This window comes from Frankliniella occidentalis, unplaced genomic scaffold (genome assembly GCF_000697945.3).
Source record: "Frankliniella occidentalis isolate FOCC.00 unplaced genomic scaffold, Focc_3.1 Scaffold470, whole genome shotgun sequence".
NCBI classification, from domain to species: Eukaryota; Metazoa; Arthropoda; class Insecta; order Thysanoptera; family Thripidae; genus Frankliniella; species Frankliniella occidentalis.
Window position 1 is genome coordinate 120,170 of NW_026267588.1, and position 15,061 is coordinate 135,230.

The 15,061-nt window shown below is 36.6% G+C and overlaps 3 protein-coding genes and 1 long non-coding RNA gene across 16 annotated transcripts in view; 2 read left to right on the plus strand and 2 right to left on the minus strand.

The window, feature by feature from the left end:
* LOC113206155 (uncharacterized) overlaps window positions 1-2,882 on the plus strand; it is an 18,359-nt gene extending 15,477 nt beyond the window's left edge. For 7 of the 8 annotated variants that reach the window (XR_008012124.1, XR_008012121.1, XR_008012118.1 and 4 more), the window contains one exon: window positions 626-2,882. This is a non-coding gene — a long non-coding RNA (uncharacterized LOC113206155). The remainder of the gene's footprint in view (window positions 1-625) is intronic. The other variant, XR_008012122.1, reaches the window with a different exon arrangement.
* LOC113206154 (acyl-CoA-binding protein homolog 1) overlaps window positions 1-3,572 on the minus strand; it is a 20,478-nt gene extending 16,906 nt beyond the window's left edge. Inside the window, exon 1 of one of the 2 annotated variants that reach the window (XM_052274939.1) lies at window positions 3,478-3,572. The gene's annotated coding sequence lies outside the window, so the exon portion shown is untranslated. The remainder of the gene's footprint in view (window positions 1-3,477) is intronic. The other variant, XM_026422091.2, reaches the window with a different exon arrangement.
* A 162-nt stretch (window positions 3,573-3,734) lies between these two features.
* On the minus strand, window positions 3,735-7,358 carry LOC113206180 (dnaJ homolog subfamily C member 2). Its single transcript, XM_026422141.2, has 11 exons — window positions 7,191-7,358; window positions 6,629-6,816; window positions 6,471-6,546; window positions 6,180-6,388; window positions 5,904-6,082; window positions 5,571-5,784; window positions 5,223-5,461; window positions 4,885-5,142; window positions 4,573-4,796; window positions 4,328-4,494; window positions 3,735-4,240 (listed from the first exon to the last, which is right to left on the minus strand). Exons 1-11 carry the CDS (start codon window positions 7,255-7,257, stop codon window positions 4,172-4,174), a joined length of 1,890 nt encoding a protein of 629 aa, XP_026277926.1. The 5' UTR covers window positions 7,258-7,358; the 3' UTR covers window positions 3,735-4,171.
* A 264-nt stretch (window positions 7,359-7,622) lies between these two features.
* LOC113206178 (transcription initiation factor TFIID subunit 3) overlaps window positions 7,623-15,061 on the plus strand; it is a 10,643-nt gene continuing 3,204 nt past the window's right edge. The window contains exons 1-9 of one of the 5 annotated variants that reach the window (XM_026422138.2): window positions 7,623-7,923; window positions 8,255-8,506; window positions 8,693-8,879; window positions 8,969-10,460; window positions 11,030-11,125; window positions 11,757-11,969; window positions 12,070-12,206; window positions 12,458-12,484; window positions 12,903-13,306. In XM_026422138.2, the coding sequence (XP_026277923.1) occupies window positions 7,758-7,923; window positions 8,255-8,506; window positions 8,693-8,879; window positions 8,969-10,460; window positions 11,030-11,125; window positions 11,757-11,969; window positions 12,070-12,206; window positions 12,458-12,484; window positions 12,903-13,306 (2,974 nt within the window). In that variant the 5' untranslated portion in view covers window positions 7,623-7,757. Of the gene's footprint in view, window positions 7,924-8,254; window positions 8,507-8,692; window positions 8,880-8,968; window positions 10,461-11,029; window positions 11,126-11,756; window positions 11,970-12,069; window positions 12,207-12,457; window positions 12,485-12,902; window positions 13,585-15,061 lie in introns of all 5 variants that reach the window. The other 4 variants (XM_026422134.2, XM_026422136.2, XM_026422135.2 and 1 more) reach the window with 4 other exon arrangements.

Consider the following 15,061-nt stretch of genomic DNA (forward strand, 5'->3'; position numbering starts at 1 on the left):
TAAAAAAAAAAATATTTTTGTGCTGCTGTTGTACACCAATATGTCATCTATTTTTATAATCAAGCTCACACAGTAGCTCACACCGATATGTCATCTAGAGCAAGTGAACGCATGAAAGTGTGTGCTATGGCAAGTACACGCAGAAAAGTGTGCACTATTTCACATCTACTCAGAAGTATGTTTATACACAATGTTCTTGAGCTCGTTGATGTAGAGTGAGAACAGTAGAGGCCCTAATATGCTACCTTGAGGAACTCCACATTTGTTTTCAAGAAATTCTGAGAAAATAGTCTCATTTATATCTTTAGACGTGTCAGTGATTGCCACGCACTGCTTCCCATTCCTTATATTTGTTTGGATCCAGTTTAGCGCCTCACCTCTTATCCCCATATGTCCTAGGATTGTGACTAATTTTTTGTGGCAGACGCAGTCAAAGGCTTAGGATATATCCAGGAATATACCATTGACTTTCTTCTTTTCATAAATAGATTTTATAATGTGGTCCATTGCCATGGCAGCTGCATCGGTTGTTGACTTCCTTTTTTGAAAGCCAAATTGTTCATTGTCTATTATTTTGTACTTGGAGGTGAATTCTACCAGCCTATTATATTATTTTTTTTTGTAGATTTTAGCTACATTTGAGTGAGTGTCAGTGGCCTATAGCTGTTGGGGTCCAGCTTATCATTCTTCTTTGAGACATGGAGTCCCAGAACTATTTCGAAGAGTGGAGTTTTCCTTCAAAGCTTGTCCATATTGTGGCCACCTGCAACTCTATGTGATAATGACCTTTGGCACCATCTGCTTCAAAGCATTTGGAACAAAACTGTGGACGTATTACCATTGGCACTGTTGTCTCTTTTCATTTATGAACATAGCGTTCTTTCTCCGGATTGAAAAGTAATTATACTTGTAACGCCTGAAGCCCATGCTCTCTGTGTTCTGTTTTGTTTAATAATCTAATTGTTTAAAATTACTTTGGCCTTGAGACATCCTATTTCATGTAAACTTCATGTAAACAATTCTTTTGTGGTCAATGGGTTAAATTTAGTATAATTTGATTTCATCGTTTGTTGTGAGCTTATGGTTTGTTCCATGAGTGAGTTTATGACAGTCGTTCGAGAGATTTTGGGCATGATTGTAGAGTCCTAGATTGAGCTGTTTTTGTGCCACGTTATCATTCAATTTTCCAGAATTCAGTCTAGTTATTTCTATATTATCTTTTGTTTTGCAGGCACCATTAATTGGCCAAGTAAGCATGTTGTGATCACACATACATCATTGTCTTTTTCAATATTAAGAATATCCATATTTCCTGTTTCCACATTCTTTATTATATGGCCAATATTTTTGTTTGAGATGTTCCTTGCTTTCTTTTTAGATGTGTGTTAAATCCTAGTTGGAACATGGCATTAAAAATCTCTTCTTTTTTGACAGAGATTTTATTTACCTGTAGATCAATTTTAAAGTCTCCTACAATATACAGTGGTTCATATTTATTTTCCTCAGAACGGATTTTGTTAGATCTATGCAGTTATCAAATTCATATATGTTCGGATTGTTGGACCCCACTAAATTCATTAACATACTTTCCTTCTAGTTTCATATGGATGATTTTAACATATCTTAATATTTATATATTCCAATAACTTGCCTCCTTTTCTTCTTCCTATCATATTGTGAAGATCATTGACTTTGTTAATTTTGTTGAAAATGGAGTCCTCAGGATTCATCCAAGTTTCTTCAAGACATGTAATGTCTATTTCACCATAGCTTTGTATGACACTTTTGATTTTATCAAACTTCCCCTCTGGATTTTTGATTTTGCCTTTGAAACATGCATATGTAATCAGTCTTGTCTTCTCTTTTAAGATTGTGACTTGATAATATACGTATTTCAATTATTTTGGGTCTGTTAAACTTAAACGTCTAGTCCTAAATTGTTTGCCACTATCTCAAAGTCAGTGGAGTGTATTTCATATCTTTTATCTTTGGGATCATCTTTGGCCATTTGGGTCGTAATTTCTTGGCAATCATAAAAGCACTATTGTTGGTCAGTGTATAAGGCAGGCCAGCCAAAGGTCATACTTTTCCTCTCCCCCTCTCGCTTGTGAACTCCTATTCTGACCGTGCTTTGAAAAGTACAACCCTTCGCTGATCTCTCTGTAGAATATCCCTCATTGCTGAAATATGTTCTTTTTTTGGTATTGTTTTTCAGGGGAGAAATTGTCATTGATAAAAAGAAGTCTAAGGCGGAAATTGATTATCAGTAATTTGTATTATTTAATTTTGTTCTTGAGCAGCCTAGTTATGTGTAAGGAAATATGTCTTTGTGGATGAAGTAGTGGCACGACCGTTTCAGTTTTGGGCAATTCCAGAAAAAATTGTAAGAAATGTCCGTCAGTGACGGCATTTGTGAGCGACTGAGAGGTGCTACAGGTTGTCAGTGGCTCACAAATGCCGTCACTGATGGACACCCCTGTCTGGAATTGTCCTTTAAGGCTCAACTTGAGATCAGTCTAAATTTCTTATTGGATGCGAAGTGGTAATGTGTAAAAGTTCAGTTTTCTATAAACAACTCTGCTTGTATTGCTGGCTTTTACCATCCTCGATCTCATACTGATAAATATGCCTTCATTCCTGAAGATGAATGGAACGAGTTGCGATAACTTGTAAGAGTTACAGAGCCAGCTCCTTTATCTATAATTGTATTGTACATCCTACAGATAAAATATATCTCCACTCATACTTGTGCGCCAAAATTGTTTTTGATTTTGTATTGCTTACTAATACAGGAGCTGAGCATGCCCGGGAAATATCAGAAGATGCATCAACATTTCGAGCAGTTTTTGTACAAATTTGAGTTAAATAAAATCGAAACTCCAGCTATCCTGTATTTTTTGTTACCCTAAAACAATCTTCACAACAAACAAGTATTACTGACGCTTTAAAGATTTACGTTTCCACAGTTTTCTTTGATATAAAACTCATAATAAATTTGAAATAGCGAAAGGCAATGACCAAAAAAAAACACTGAGAAGTGAAAAAAATTAAAATGCATAGAATACTATAAGTATTCAAAGTTTCAAAACATTGCTTAAATATCAAAATAAAAAAAGCGTCTGCTAGATTTTGTATACAAACAAAAACAATTGACGTCTTTGTCGTCTGCTTTGATTGCATCTCTGCTCAAGAACTTGAAAAATGATCTCAGCCTCATAAATTACACAAATAATTTCTTGAAAATAGAATATGTTTATTTCACCAAATCAATGATTGCAATTTACTATTTCTTTCAAATAAAGAGTTTTAAAAGCAAATTGAAAGCATTTAAGGCGATATATGCCGTGTTTTTACGATTCCCATTATGTCCCTCACTGAGAAGTATTTTCGTTGCGGAGGCCCATCACGTTGGTACCACAGCACCCGCGATCTCCTTATGAGCCGCCAAGTTAATTTCCCGGGAGTGAGACGACCCTGGCCGGTACTCAATGAATGAGTAGAACGAAATGAATGATGACTGTTGACAGTGGCTCTCTCTAGCGGCTTTCTTCCGAAGTACTTAAGTACTATGCATCTCGATGCAAACTGTACTCCGTGCAGAGGCGCATACAGGGGATATCGCCAAATCAAGCAAGAACGGATCAAAACGATCAAAACAAGACATTTCCTGAGAATAGAAACTTTTGGAAATAAAGAGAAGGTAAAGGTGCAAACAAATACAGAAAATACAGTAATCATGGTCTTAACACTTTAATGAAATATCAGTATCACAAAAATTGAACATACACATGTCGTCATCACGAAGGGAAACACTCCACAAATCTGTCTCAAAAACATAATTTCAACCAGCTCTTCAACTTAAGAAAACAAATCAATTCTGACAACACCTTGTTAAATATAAAAGGAAACTGAGTGGGTTTTAAAATATGTTATGTTCTCACTGGTATTACCCATTTATATACTTACAATAAATAATAGCAATATTTTAATTAGATCCATCCCAGCAAAACAAACACGTACTTTGTATTTATAATTTAAAAAAAGATAAGCTTTGAATCATTTCAGCAAAAATCTTAATTGGAAAGACAGGATTTTAGATTAAATGGAAGAGATGGGTTTTTAACAAGTGTCAATGTAATCAAACTGGTAACAATAGCCTACATAACAAGATTTACTTTCCAGTACTGTTTTCTGTGCTTTGTTTAGCTGTTTGTTTTGCGCGAACCATTTCCACCAATTCCTGAAACACAATTATTGGAATTTGTGTGTCATAATGTTTGTAATATTTTAACTAATCATAAATTGAAGGAAAAAAAAGAGTTGTTACCTTGTATCGCTTCATACAATCTTTTTTAGAGCGAGTAGGGACAGCTTCTGCAATTCTATCCCATCTCTCCTCTGTTCCATTGGGAAATTTCTTGAGAGCCTGTTCCAATAACTGCTGCTCATCATTGGTCCATGGAGCTGGGTTTCTACCGGCTTGAGCTGCAGGAGCTAAAATTTAAGATACAATATTGAGAAAACTTGCCCAGGGAAAACTAGATACGAAAATCATTAGTACAGCACACATACTATCAAATCTTTCTGAGGCTCCTCCATCAGCAACAACTTTGATTTCACGTTTTTGATTATTCTGAAATTTGTCAAAGGCTAAAGAATTGACTTGTTCCCGGAGGGCACTTCTGCTATGGTCTGATTTCTGCAAAGTTTTTGCTTTGTCCAGAACTTCCTTAGGTGTACGAATTATACCAGCACCAGAGGCATGGGAATTGAGAAAGTTGGCAACACACTCCCACCTGAAAGGGTTCAGAGGAATGAAGGAAACAAAACAAAACAAACTTGCCACTCTAATATTCAAAACTGACAGTGAGGAATGAGAAATACCTGTCCACAGTCCCAGCTGGGAACATATTTACAGCTTTAATCAAAAGTTGTAAATGCTCAGGAGTCCAGTTGGAAGTAATTTCTAGCTTTTCATTGGCAGGGGCAATTTCATTTGTGCCTAGTGAAACCCCACGTCCCAATCTTGCAGCTTCTACAACAGTTCTCCTCTCTTCATCCAGTTTGCGTTCACATTCACTTAATGCATCAAGAAAAGCTTCTCTGCCATGTTCCTTCATATTATTGTTGAGTTCTTGAAGTCTGGAAAAAATATAAAAAAATAAAGCACTCATACCAGGCTTTTCCAATAATTCCATAAAAGTCAAAACAATATTACTTACTGTATCAAAGAAAGCATTTCACACAACTTATCCATCCCAGTCAGGTGGGGAATTTTTTCATTGAGATCTTCAACAAAATAATCTTTTTCTTTAAGGAAATCTCGCATGATTTTCCTTTCTTTTTTCATTGCTTTCTTCAATGCTTCTTTTTGTTTCTTCTCGGCTTCAAGGCGCGTCTTTTCTTCACGTTCTTTTTCCTCCTTCTCTTGACGAACTTTCTCCACTGCCTCTCGCTCCACCTGCAGAAAACAGATAAAATTTTAAGCTTACCCTAGTATAACAGTTTTACATGAATTTACAGGTATGAGAGCATCTGTCCCACAATCAATGGCTTAAATGAGTACTTACTCTTTCCTGTTCAGCTCTAGCAGCTCGTACAGCATCCTGCTTAGCCTTCTTGGCAGCTGCTTTCCTGTCTAATTCCTCCTGCTTGAATGCAGCCACTCGAGGGTCCATACTGTATGCAAGGTCAACCAAGGAGCGTATTCGGACCATCTCTTCCTTTTTCCTCTTAACTCTCATAGCTTTGTTTTGTTTGTCAATCCATTTTCGCTGCTCCCGACTGTGAATGTATATTAATTAATTATTATAAGTGTAAATAAATAAGTTCTAAATTTCACTAGAAAAGACATAATGAAAGACTGAAATGAAAGTCCATATATTAGACAAGTTTTCACTCACTCCATGCCTGAGTCCTTCTCCTCTTCATCTAGATAAGAAAAGTCTCTCCATGATTGGAAATTGTACCAAAAACTATAAAACTTCTCAACCTCTTGGATTTTTGCATCAGGGCCACCAAGTTTGGGAACAGGTTGCCTTTCAGACCATCGCGAGTTCATTTCAAAGAAAGCCCCAAAGACCTGAGAGATTAGAGGAAAACATATGTATCATTTGACAAGACTGCAAAGAGAAGGGTGGTTGAAGTCAGGATACAAATTATCAGAACTTTTAATTTACCTGGTAAAAGTTTTTCTTGGTGTATTCATTAGCAGTGGGAACACCATCATCTACCTCTGGATCAACAGAATCATAGGAACGTCGCTTGGATGAAACACCAAGAATATCATATGCTTTCGATATACACACAAAGTAATCATTATCTTGATCAACCTTCTCTCCTCTAGCTTTTCGTTTGTCCGGGTGATGGCGTAATACCTTTTTACGGTCTTTCATAACAAAAAGCAGAGAAAATTAGTAAGAAACAAAATAAGCTCCTCATGATACAGACACAATTCAAACATTACTTACAGGCCAGTCGGATATCATTTTCAGAGGCCTTGTATCTCTTGTTTCCTAAACCTAGAACCCTGTAATGATCTTGGTCCTGAAACAGACCAAGAAAAAGATCAAACCTAACGGACATTTGGAATAGGTGGTGAAGATAAGTTGAAAGTCGAAACCCTTACCTTGCATTCCTTAGGATCTAAGCTTTTGAGATACGCTAGATCATCAATGTCATCAGAGACATCTTCCTCTATTTCTTCCTCAGTTTCTTGATTACTGTTTAACCAAACAGATTGCTCGTTCTGATGAGCAATGCGATAATAATTGAAATATGCTGGCCCCACTGTCTGAACTTTCCGGCGAGTAAGAGCTGAAAAAGGACCATAGATTAATGCTCACATATGTTGAAAATAGTATTAAAATACACCTCCAGGCAAATAAACAGCTGCCAAAATCTTCATGAGTTCAAGAATAATAAAAAAAATAACCTCCCAGTCACAAGGCACAAGGCATCAGTGCACATCTCGAGTAATTACACAGATTCGTTTCTTAAGGTGTTATACTTTCTTAAGATAAATGCGACGTAAAATTTCGAACAAAATTAGGGGAGATTAGCACAGAAAAAATATCGTTTTAAAACACAGTAAGAATAAACATAGGCCTATTACCAGAAACCTAACCTAAAAAGAATGATTCAAATTTAATAGGATTCAACCATGACAATATTTAATACGCTGTACTTACTGCAAACTCCATTTTTGCATGAGTTTTCCGGGACGATTTCTTCTCGACACTCTTGAACGCACGTCATGATGGATAAAGAGCCGGCATAAGCATGTGCATGCCCTAACTACAAAAAGCAAGAAGTCTGCTGCAAAAAAGGCGCAACAAAGGTGGGACATTTAGGTCGGGGACGTTGGCGAACACTATGTGCAAGAGGAACAGTTTTGTGTTGAAAAGTTCGACATCTTGAACATGCGGGAAATTCGAAGATACCGCTCTATATGTTAAGTTTCGTCGATATAGAAAATACTAAAAAAAAAAAATACTGTGCGTAAGATAAGTGTCTTCTGGCTTACTGTAGGATATCAATCTTTTTCTCTCTCGTTTTTCAAAAATTCCTGTGGTATCGTCCAAGAGAATGGTTGCGGATATGAAACCGGGTTGCGTTGGTGACTCGACATACGAAAGACAGACGGACAGAGAAACAGACAGACAGACTGGTTGGTTGGACAAGATGAAGCCCGGACAGCTGAGAGATAGAAGTAATGGGTGAATTAATTTGTTGACAAAGAGCTATAAATCCAAACAATGGCGCAAGAATTTAATAGAAAGGCCCTCACACTAGTGGTGGCGCAAATATGTCAGACTATTGGTTGGCATTCTATTAATTCGACGCCCTTAGAACTTCTGGTTGACCTCTTGCACAGATACTTATTTGAAGTTGGAAAAAATGCTCATCTCTACGCCGAACAATGTAAGTATTTTGTTTTCAATATGTTTATTTTTTCTAATTTATTTAAATAGCTATAGGCTCTGTTAAAGCACCTGGGAAAAGGATTTTATTTACGGCTACATAACCTCCAAAGTGAGGTTAAGTATGTTTGTAAACAATCATATTGTCATACAATAGATGCATCTAGCTATTTACTCAGTCTATTTCTTGACATGATACACGATTTATTTAATGTATCTCTATCTGCTCGTTTTCTTACCAACGAATTTTAATTAAATGCTCTCTGTAGTACATTGTCGGCTCAGCAAGAATCTACAGTCATGCATTTAATGTTGATCATTTTATGTTACAGTGGGGCACACTACACCCGATTTGGATGATTTGGGCCTGGCTTTCCAAGAAATGGGCATCAATGTTCATGACCTTAATGAGTATGTTCAGTATGTTGATTCAGTACCATTTGCCCACAATATTCCGAAGTTCCCCGTTCCCAGAGAGTCCCACTTAAATTTTCTCAAACCTGGAAGCCGAGAAGTTGTTACTAGGCCTGTGTATGTACATGAATACCTCCCTCCAATGCATCCAGAGTTGGAAAATGAACCAGGTAAGGCCAACCCCTACTTCAACCTATGTAACTTGAATTGGTATTTTGCATCATTTTTAGCTTTTTTGGTTAATTCATGCTCCGACTGCTTTGCAAACTCTATAGTATGGAGAAAGGAAAGAATATTGTACTTGTTAATTCAAAATTCAGTAAACAGCTATATTTAATGTTTATTATTTTTTTTAGTGGAAGAGTATCCCAACAAAAGCAGTCCATTGTCTGTGGATGTATCATCTCCGGGTCCAAGTAGTGGTCCCAATAGTGCTGGGGGAAGTTTATCTCCTCAATCAAGTCCGAAAATGAATGCAACAAATCCATTTAAACGGCCTGGAGACCCCATTTCAGCTGAGAGTCCAGCTTTAAAACGAGCTCGGTAAGGGCTTTGGAAATGTTGTTTTATTAATCTATTATTTTTTTCTTTTAAAAAATCCTTAATTGATTTTGTTGTAATCTTTCTTACAGTTTACTGATGGAAGAGGAATGTAGACCTTTGCGTGAAATTAGTAGTGTCATGATGACAACTTCAGGCTTTTTATCACCAGCCAGAGAGGGGAAACTCCCTGAATCTCGCACACCTTTACAGCCATCTGATTCAAGATCTAACTCACCGCAGCCGTCTCACTACCCATCTGTTCCACCAGAAGTTAATAAGCCTGAGAAAAAGCTCAAGAAACTTCTTCCTAAAAAACCTATTGATGCCTCCAAGAAGGTGGACAAAGAAAATAAAAAGAAAGAGAGCAAAGAGATTGATCTTTTTACGGATGTAAATGTAGATGACTCTAATGTAGCCAAATTAGTTAGCATGAAAGAAACTTCTAAACTGAAAGCTTTCAAACCTGCTGGTTTCAAACATCAGCCACAGCCAGGTTCATCTTCTGCTGGTGCATACAAGATACCTAAGATGTCATCAAATAAGACATCCCCTAAAAGACCAAAACCTCCGTCCTTACCTCCGAGTGTCCTCCCTCCAGCATCACCTCCTATGTCTGATCAAGACGACAAAATTGCGTCAGCTCCAGATCGTCAAAAGCTGTCATTTTTCAAGAAAATATCAAAACCAAAAGAGGAAAAACTTGACAGAAATGAAAAGCTGGACAGAGTTTCTGATTGTCCACTTCCTAATAAAGAAACAAAAGTAACTCCTGGAGGTTGGGTCGTAAATGAAGAAAGAGCTAAAAAGGAAGCAAGAGGTTTCCAGATTGACAGTTGCATAGAGTCTGTTATCCAGCAGGGAATTCAAGATAGTGAGAACACCAAGAAGGATAAGGATGTGAGCATTTCTAGTGATTCTTTCGTTGATGTTGGTGGGAACAGCTTCCATATAGAAAATTCACCTATTCCTGATATGTATTCATTTGAGCCTGATGCTTCTCCACCCTACACTCCTACTGCTCCTAAGACTCCAGAAATTGTCCACACCCTATTGGCTAAAGAAGAAAGTAAAAAGAAGAAGAAAGACAAATCAAAAGTAAAGAATGAAATGAAAAAGTCTAAAGAACTCAGTCCAAAGAAACTAAAAATGGAAGTCAATGATGATGAATTTTTGGAACGCCCAAAAACCCCTGAAGTGAAGCTGGACTTCAAACCCTTCAATAATTATGTGTCTGTTCCACCTCATCCTGGCCTTATTCCTCCACTACTGGACACCAAGAGACCAGAAAATCTTGCTTTGCATGGACTTTCACCACCAAGAGGCTCCCCTTCTCCAGAGAAACCAATTACTCCAGGAACTGGTATTGGAAGAATATCCCCAGTTCCGTTTTATCCTCCTTTAACCCCCTCATCACTGTCTTTCTTCCAACATTCACCTGCGTCATCCACTTCTACACCTACTGGCGTACCTCCAACTCCAGGAGGAGGTATTCTTCCCCTCACACCAGGAGCAAATCTCACTTCTGTAAGTCCATTGGTTAAGAAGAAAAGTCTGGATGGCAAGGGGAAGAACTTGGAAAAGGTAGGTGTTGCTTGTGAAGGCAATGATTGCAACAATTGCTGCGTTGCATGTGCATGTCTTGTAGCATTCATAGGAACAGTTAATGCATTTTTAATAGCTCTTTTAGCATTATCTGTTATAGTTCCATTTATGTTACTTCCAGTTGAGAGTTCAAGTTAAGCTTTCTTATTAGGAAGGGCCAATACTGGCCAATACCCATTACAATAAACAACCTTGGAAACTTGAAACCGTCATTTTATATCTAAAATTCTACCTGCAAAATAATGTGTTTTGTGTTTTGAATCTATCCTCTTTTGCATTTTGATTATGTAAAATCCATTTTCATTACAGTATTTACTACTTGAAGTTTTTCTCATTTAAAGTTTAAACAAAAATTCATTTTCTATCTGATGAAAAAAAATCAACTTCCTAAATTGAGAAATTTCAATCAATCTCAATTTTTCCTATTTCAATTTGTTTAGACAAGTAGAAATATGCTTTGCGGCAACTGCTCTTTCCTGAATGTTTTGATTTCTGCATTTTGTGCATCTTGTGTCTTCCTGTCTTGTATGTTTGCTGCTGGTGCGAAGACATTGGCTATATCTGATCTACAAGAAAGTCCTGTGGGGCAGGGTGGGTTACAATGCCATCAAGTGAGCGAGCAGAGAGGACTCGTCTTAGTATTGGTAGGTGAAAACTTTAGTAAACTATCTAGCACCTCTGACTGTCTTGTTATTTGACAATGATGGTAGTGATCTCTTATTCCCTGTTGTAAAAGCACCCAATGGACCCATTCCCTTAGCTGAGTATGCACCTTTTCTTACTCCTGCAGTATGTAAATTAAATCCCGCCATAATTTTTCTATTCATTTCATTTATTTTTAACACCTTTACGCCCTCTTTATTTTGGGTGTAAGATGTACTTAATTGACACTTTGGCATTTCAACAAATGGTGCTTGATGCTTGCATGCTGCTTTTGCTATCCTAAGCACTGCTTGTTCTTTTAATTTCTGCTCATCTCTCTAAAAGGTTTGCAGTTTTATTGGGGTAAGTGTAGTTATTTTCTTATTTTCCTTGCATGATCTGTAGAAGGTTTTTTCTATGAACACAACTAGTAAGTTGTAAAACATTCTTTCAAGAAATTTGTATGTTGGTCTTACACTTCGCTGAAGTCCATTCCTTTCCTACATACCCAGGCTTTGTAGTCAGAAAAAATACTAGTACATCTTTTGGTGTAGGAGTCTATTTTGACAATTTTTTAGGAAGTTTAATTATGTAAACCCGCTTGAGTGTATCTTAATTTTAATTTCTTTCCAGAAAAAGGAGCACAAAAAAGATAAGAAGGAGAAGAAAGATAAAAATAAAATTAAGAAAAAGAAGGACAAAAAGGACAAAAACAAGGATAAGAGCTTGAAAAAGAAGGACAAAGTACTGAAAAAGATCAAAGATAAAATGGATAAGGACAAAAACCCAGAAAAGATGAAGGACAAACTGAAAGAGAAGAAGAAAGAGAAAAAGAAGAAAGAGGAGGTAAAGGTTTTTGTTTATTTAAGGATCTGTTTTAGAAAAGTAAGTTAAGATTTTTACCATTCATTCATTTTCATTTGCCAATTGTCATTTTTCAACATAGGCCAGTATGTCTTCATCACATCCTCAACTACTTGTTACTGAAGAAATGGGAGTGCCTAAGTTGACTCTAAGAATAGGATCTGACTCACCTCGACCAGCAACTCCAGAGGTCTCAGCAACTCCTACAGCTCCAAAATTGTGAGTATCTTGTTATTTGAAATACCCCTTACAACTGTTTCCTGTTAGAATTATGACTTTTAAGAATAATACAGTAATGCCATCAAAATAGTTTTCAATCTTAAAATCAGTGTATTTGTATGTCTGAAATGAAAAATAAGCCAATAATATTGTGGTCAAGTTCAGAAAATTTTGTAGCATTCCCACTTTTTACTGTGGTGGGTTTATTTGTATTCGTAATCTAACATGGGTCATTATTTTCCTATATTTAGCCTGCCTTTATTAAGTGGAACACAGAAGTAAGTATTTTCCCTGCCAGATTTAAAACTGTGAATGAGGTCTTTTAGATATCTAATGGTGGTACAATGTCCCCAAATCTGTTGGCAGATTAAAAACATATATTTCAATGGGTTGATGATGACAAGAGTCTTTCCTAATGTATCATTTACATTTAGATTTATTTGTATTTTAAATAAATGATTTTACTTTTGGCTTTGCCTTGTGTAATTAGGTCAGCTGTACAATTTGCCTTGAAATTTACAATTAATTTCACATTTTATTACAGTTTAACTCAGAGTAACTTTATTGCTTGTTTTAGACATTATTTTGAAAAGTAATTGAATTGTTTTTTACAACACTGTTTTGGTAGATAAAATGTGTGTTGTGAACAGAATGGATGTATATCTTTATCTAATACCTGGTTTTATTATTTTTCAGAGTCATTAAAGCTGTAAAGAAACCTGTGACTGAGGAAGAGAGAATGTTAAAACTTGGTATTCTACCTCCAGCTCCACTCTTCTCTTCATCTCATGTTATTGAGTCTGAATCATATCGGCGAGAGAAAGAAAGAGCTGAAAAGGAGAGAGAGCGTGAAAGAGAGAGGGAGCGAGAACGAGAGAAAGAGGAGAAAGAGAGATTAGAACGGGAGAAAGAATTGGAGAGAGAAAAGGAAAGGACAAGGGAAATTGAGAGAGAGCGAGAGCGTGAGAAGGAACGTGAACGAGAAAGAGAAAGAGAAAGAGAGAGAGAAAGAGAGAGAGAAGTGCGCGAATGGGAAAAGGAAAGAGCAAGTAGACAAGCAGACCTGGACCAAGCAACCCGACCACCGAAGCCTAAGTCAAGTAAGAATTCTAAACAACCCTTCTCAGATCTGTCACTTTTCACAACCACGTCCTCCCCCTATCCCTCCCCTTCATCCTCCCTAAGTCACCCAGATACCCGTCCCCACAAGGTGAAAAAATCATCAAGCAAAAAAGACAAAATTCTTAAAAAGTTAGACCGGCCAGTTAGTCCTGTACCTGTGGTCAATGCAATGCCACCTGTACTTCCAACGCCAGTCATCCTAGGGGGTCCTCCAGCTGCCTTGACTTCAGACCAAATTACATCGGGCTTCTTTATTGTAAGTATGACACAAGCCTATGTCAAGTCATGGGTTCAACACCTGATATTATTGACTCTGTTTTAACATATTTACACCAATTTGTTTCTAAATTTGACTATTTGAACCTCTTTTCTGTCTTGTTAAGCCAGATTAAAGTGCATAATATATATAGTTTTGTTGTAACAAATTCACAAAGAGGAAAATGGCCCTGGCTGTAAATATGTTAAAATAATGGCAATTGATTCATTTTCTAACCTTAACTATATCAAGGGGTGAAGAAGTTTCCTTCATCAAAGATTGATATGATCTAAAAAATTAGTTACCAGTTTATAAAGAAGATCATATGTAATTAATTGTGATTTAATAACAAGAGAAAGAGAGAAAAACTGGGTTTTTGTTGTTGTCTATATTTAGGCTGAATGATGAAGCAGTATCTCAAAATTCAGCCTTCAATTTTGTTGGCTCAAATTTTAAGACTGCAGCTAGATTTCATTTAGTAATTTTTGCCATATTTGTAGTAAGGAAAACAAAGCAGATCACTATGTCAAAAGCAGGTGATTATAAAAATGATTGCAAAGTTATGTTTTTACATTTTTAAAAGAGTTTTGTAGCTCCCTTTTTCAATTCCTCTGTAGGTGGGCAAATTTGTACTAAGTGGAAACATAAAATGTTGATATTTACATTGTAGTTCTGTAATTCTCTTTTGAAAGAAAAATATTAGTGGAGAGCCTAATGAGCCTTCTAATGTTGTTATTGTATTTAATTTAGGTAGGAAAAACAGGTTTTATAGTAATCAATTACTTACTGTGTAAATTGATTGTTAAAATGACATCATATTGCCAGTTTACCATGAAACATGGTGTTGTGCTCCTGCACTTGTGCAATGAAAAGTTGCAACTTTCAAACCAGGAATTAGGAATGGTTTTGGCTCAATGAGGGTTTTATTCCAGGTTTATTGCCATAGCATAGTCAACTCATCGACATTTGTTCTCAAATGCTATTTTCTTACAAACGTATCCAGGCTACAAATTTCGAATTTCGTAAAAATTGTTTAGCTAGAATTCAATGCGAGGTATCTGTTAGTTCTAATATTATGAGAAATTGAGGATCTTCATTTCCATCCGATACCCTCTTACCCCTGAAACTGGCCTCCACTCTTCCCAACCCAACTCCACATTCCCCATTGCATGCTATTTAAAATGTGGCTTTTTACTGCTTTTACATCCTTTACATCTCTTTCCCTCACCCCTAGTAAAATGTCAGTGGATGAAGGTCCTGTCATTTGTTTTAATTGTTTTAGTGTCAATAAAGATTGTTTATGTCCTTTTTTTTTTAGATCTTGTAAGCTTTTTGATTAGGTTGTTCAAGTAATGGCATGGGCTTCTGTTTACAGTATTGTTTTTCTATTGTTTTACTTTGCACCATCACTTAGAATTATTCACTCAATGGCTTTTGATGACAACACTGGTTGTGGGTATTTTCTTTTAGCTAAGAG

What these genes read in the sequence shown, in the direction of transcription:
- LOC113206180 (XM_026422141.2), bottom strand. Translation starts at nt 7,257, where the DNA reads ATGACGTGCGTTCAAGAGTGTCGAGAAGAAATCGTCCCGGAAAACTCA. An exon ending in CCAAGAAAAACTTTTACCAG is followed by an intron (nt 6,083 to 6,179) that starts GTAAATTAAAAG and finishes CTAATCTCTCAG; the next exon opens with GTCTTTGGGGCTTTCTTTGA. An exon ending in CCAGCTGGGACTGTGGACAG is followed by an intron (nt 4,797 to 4,884) that starts GTATTTCTCATT and finishes GAACCCTTTCAG; the next exon opens with GTGGGAGTGTGTTGCCAACT.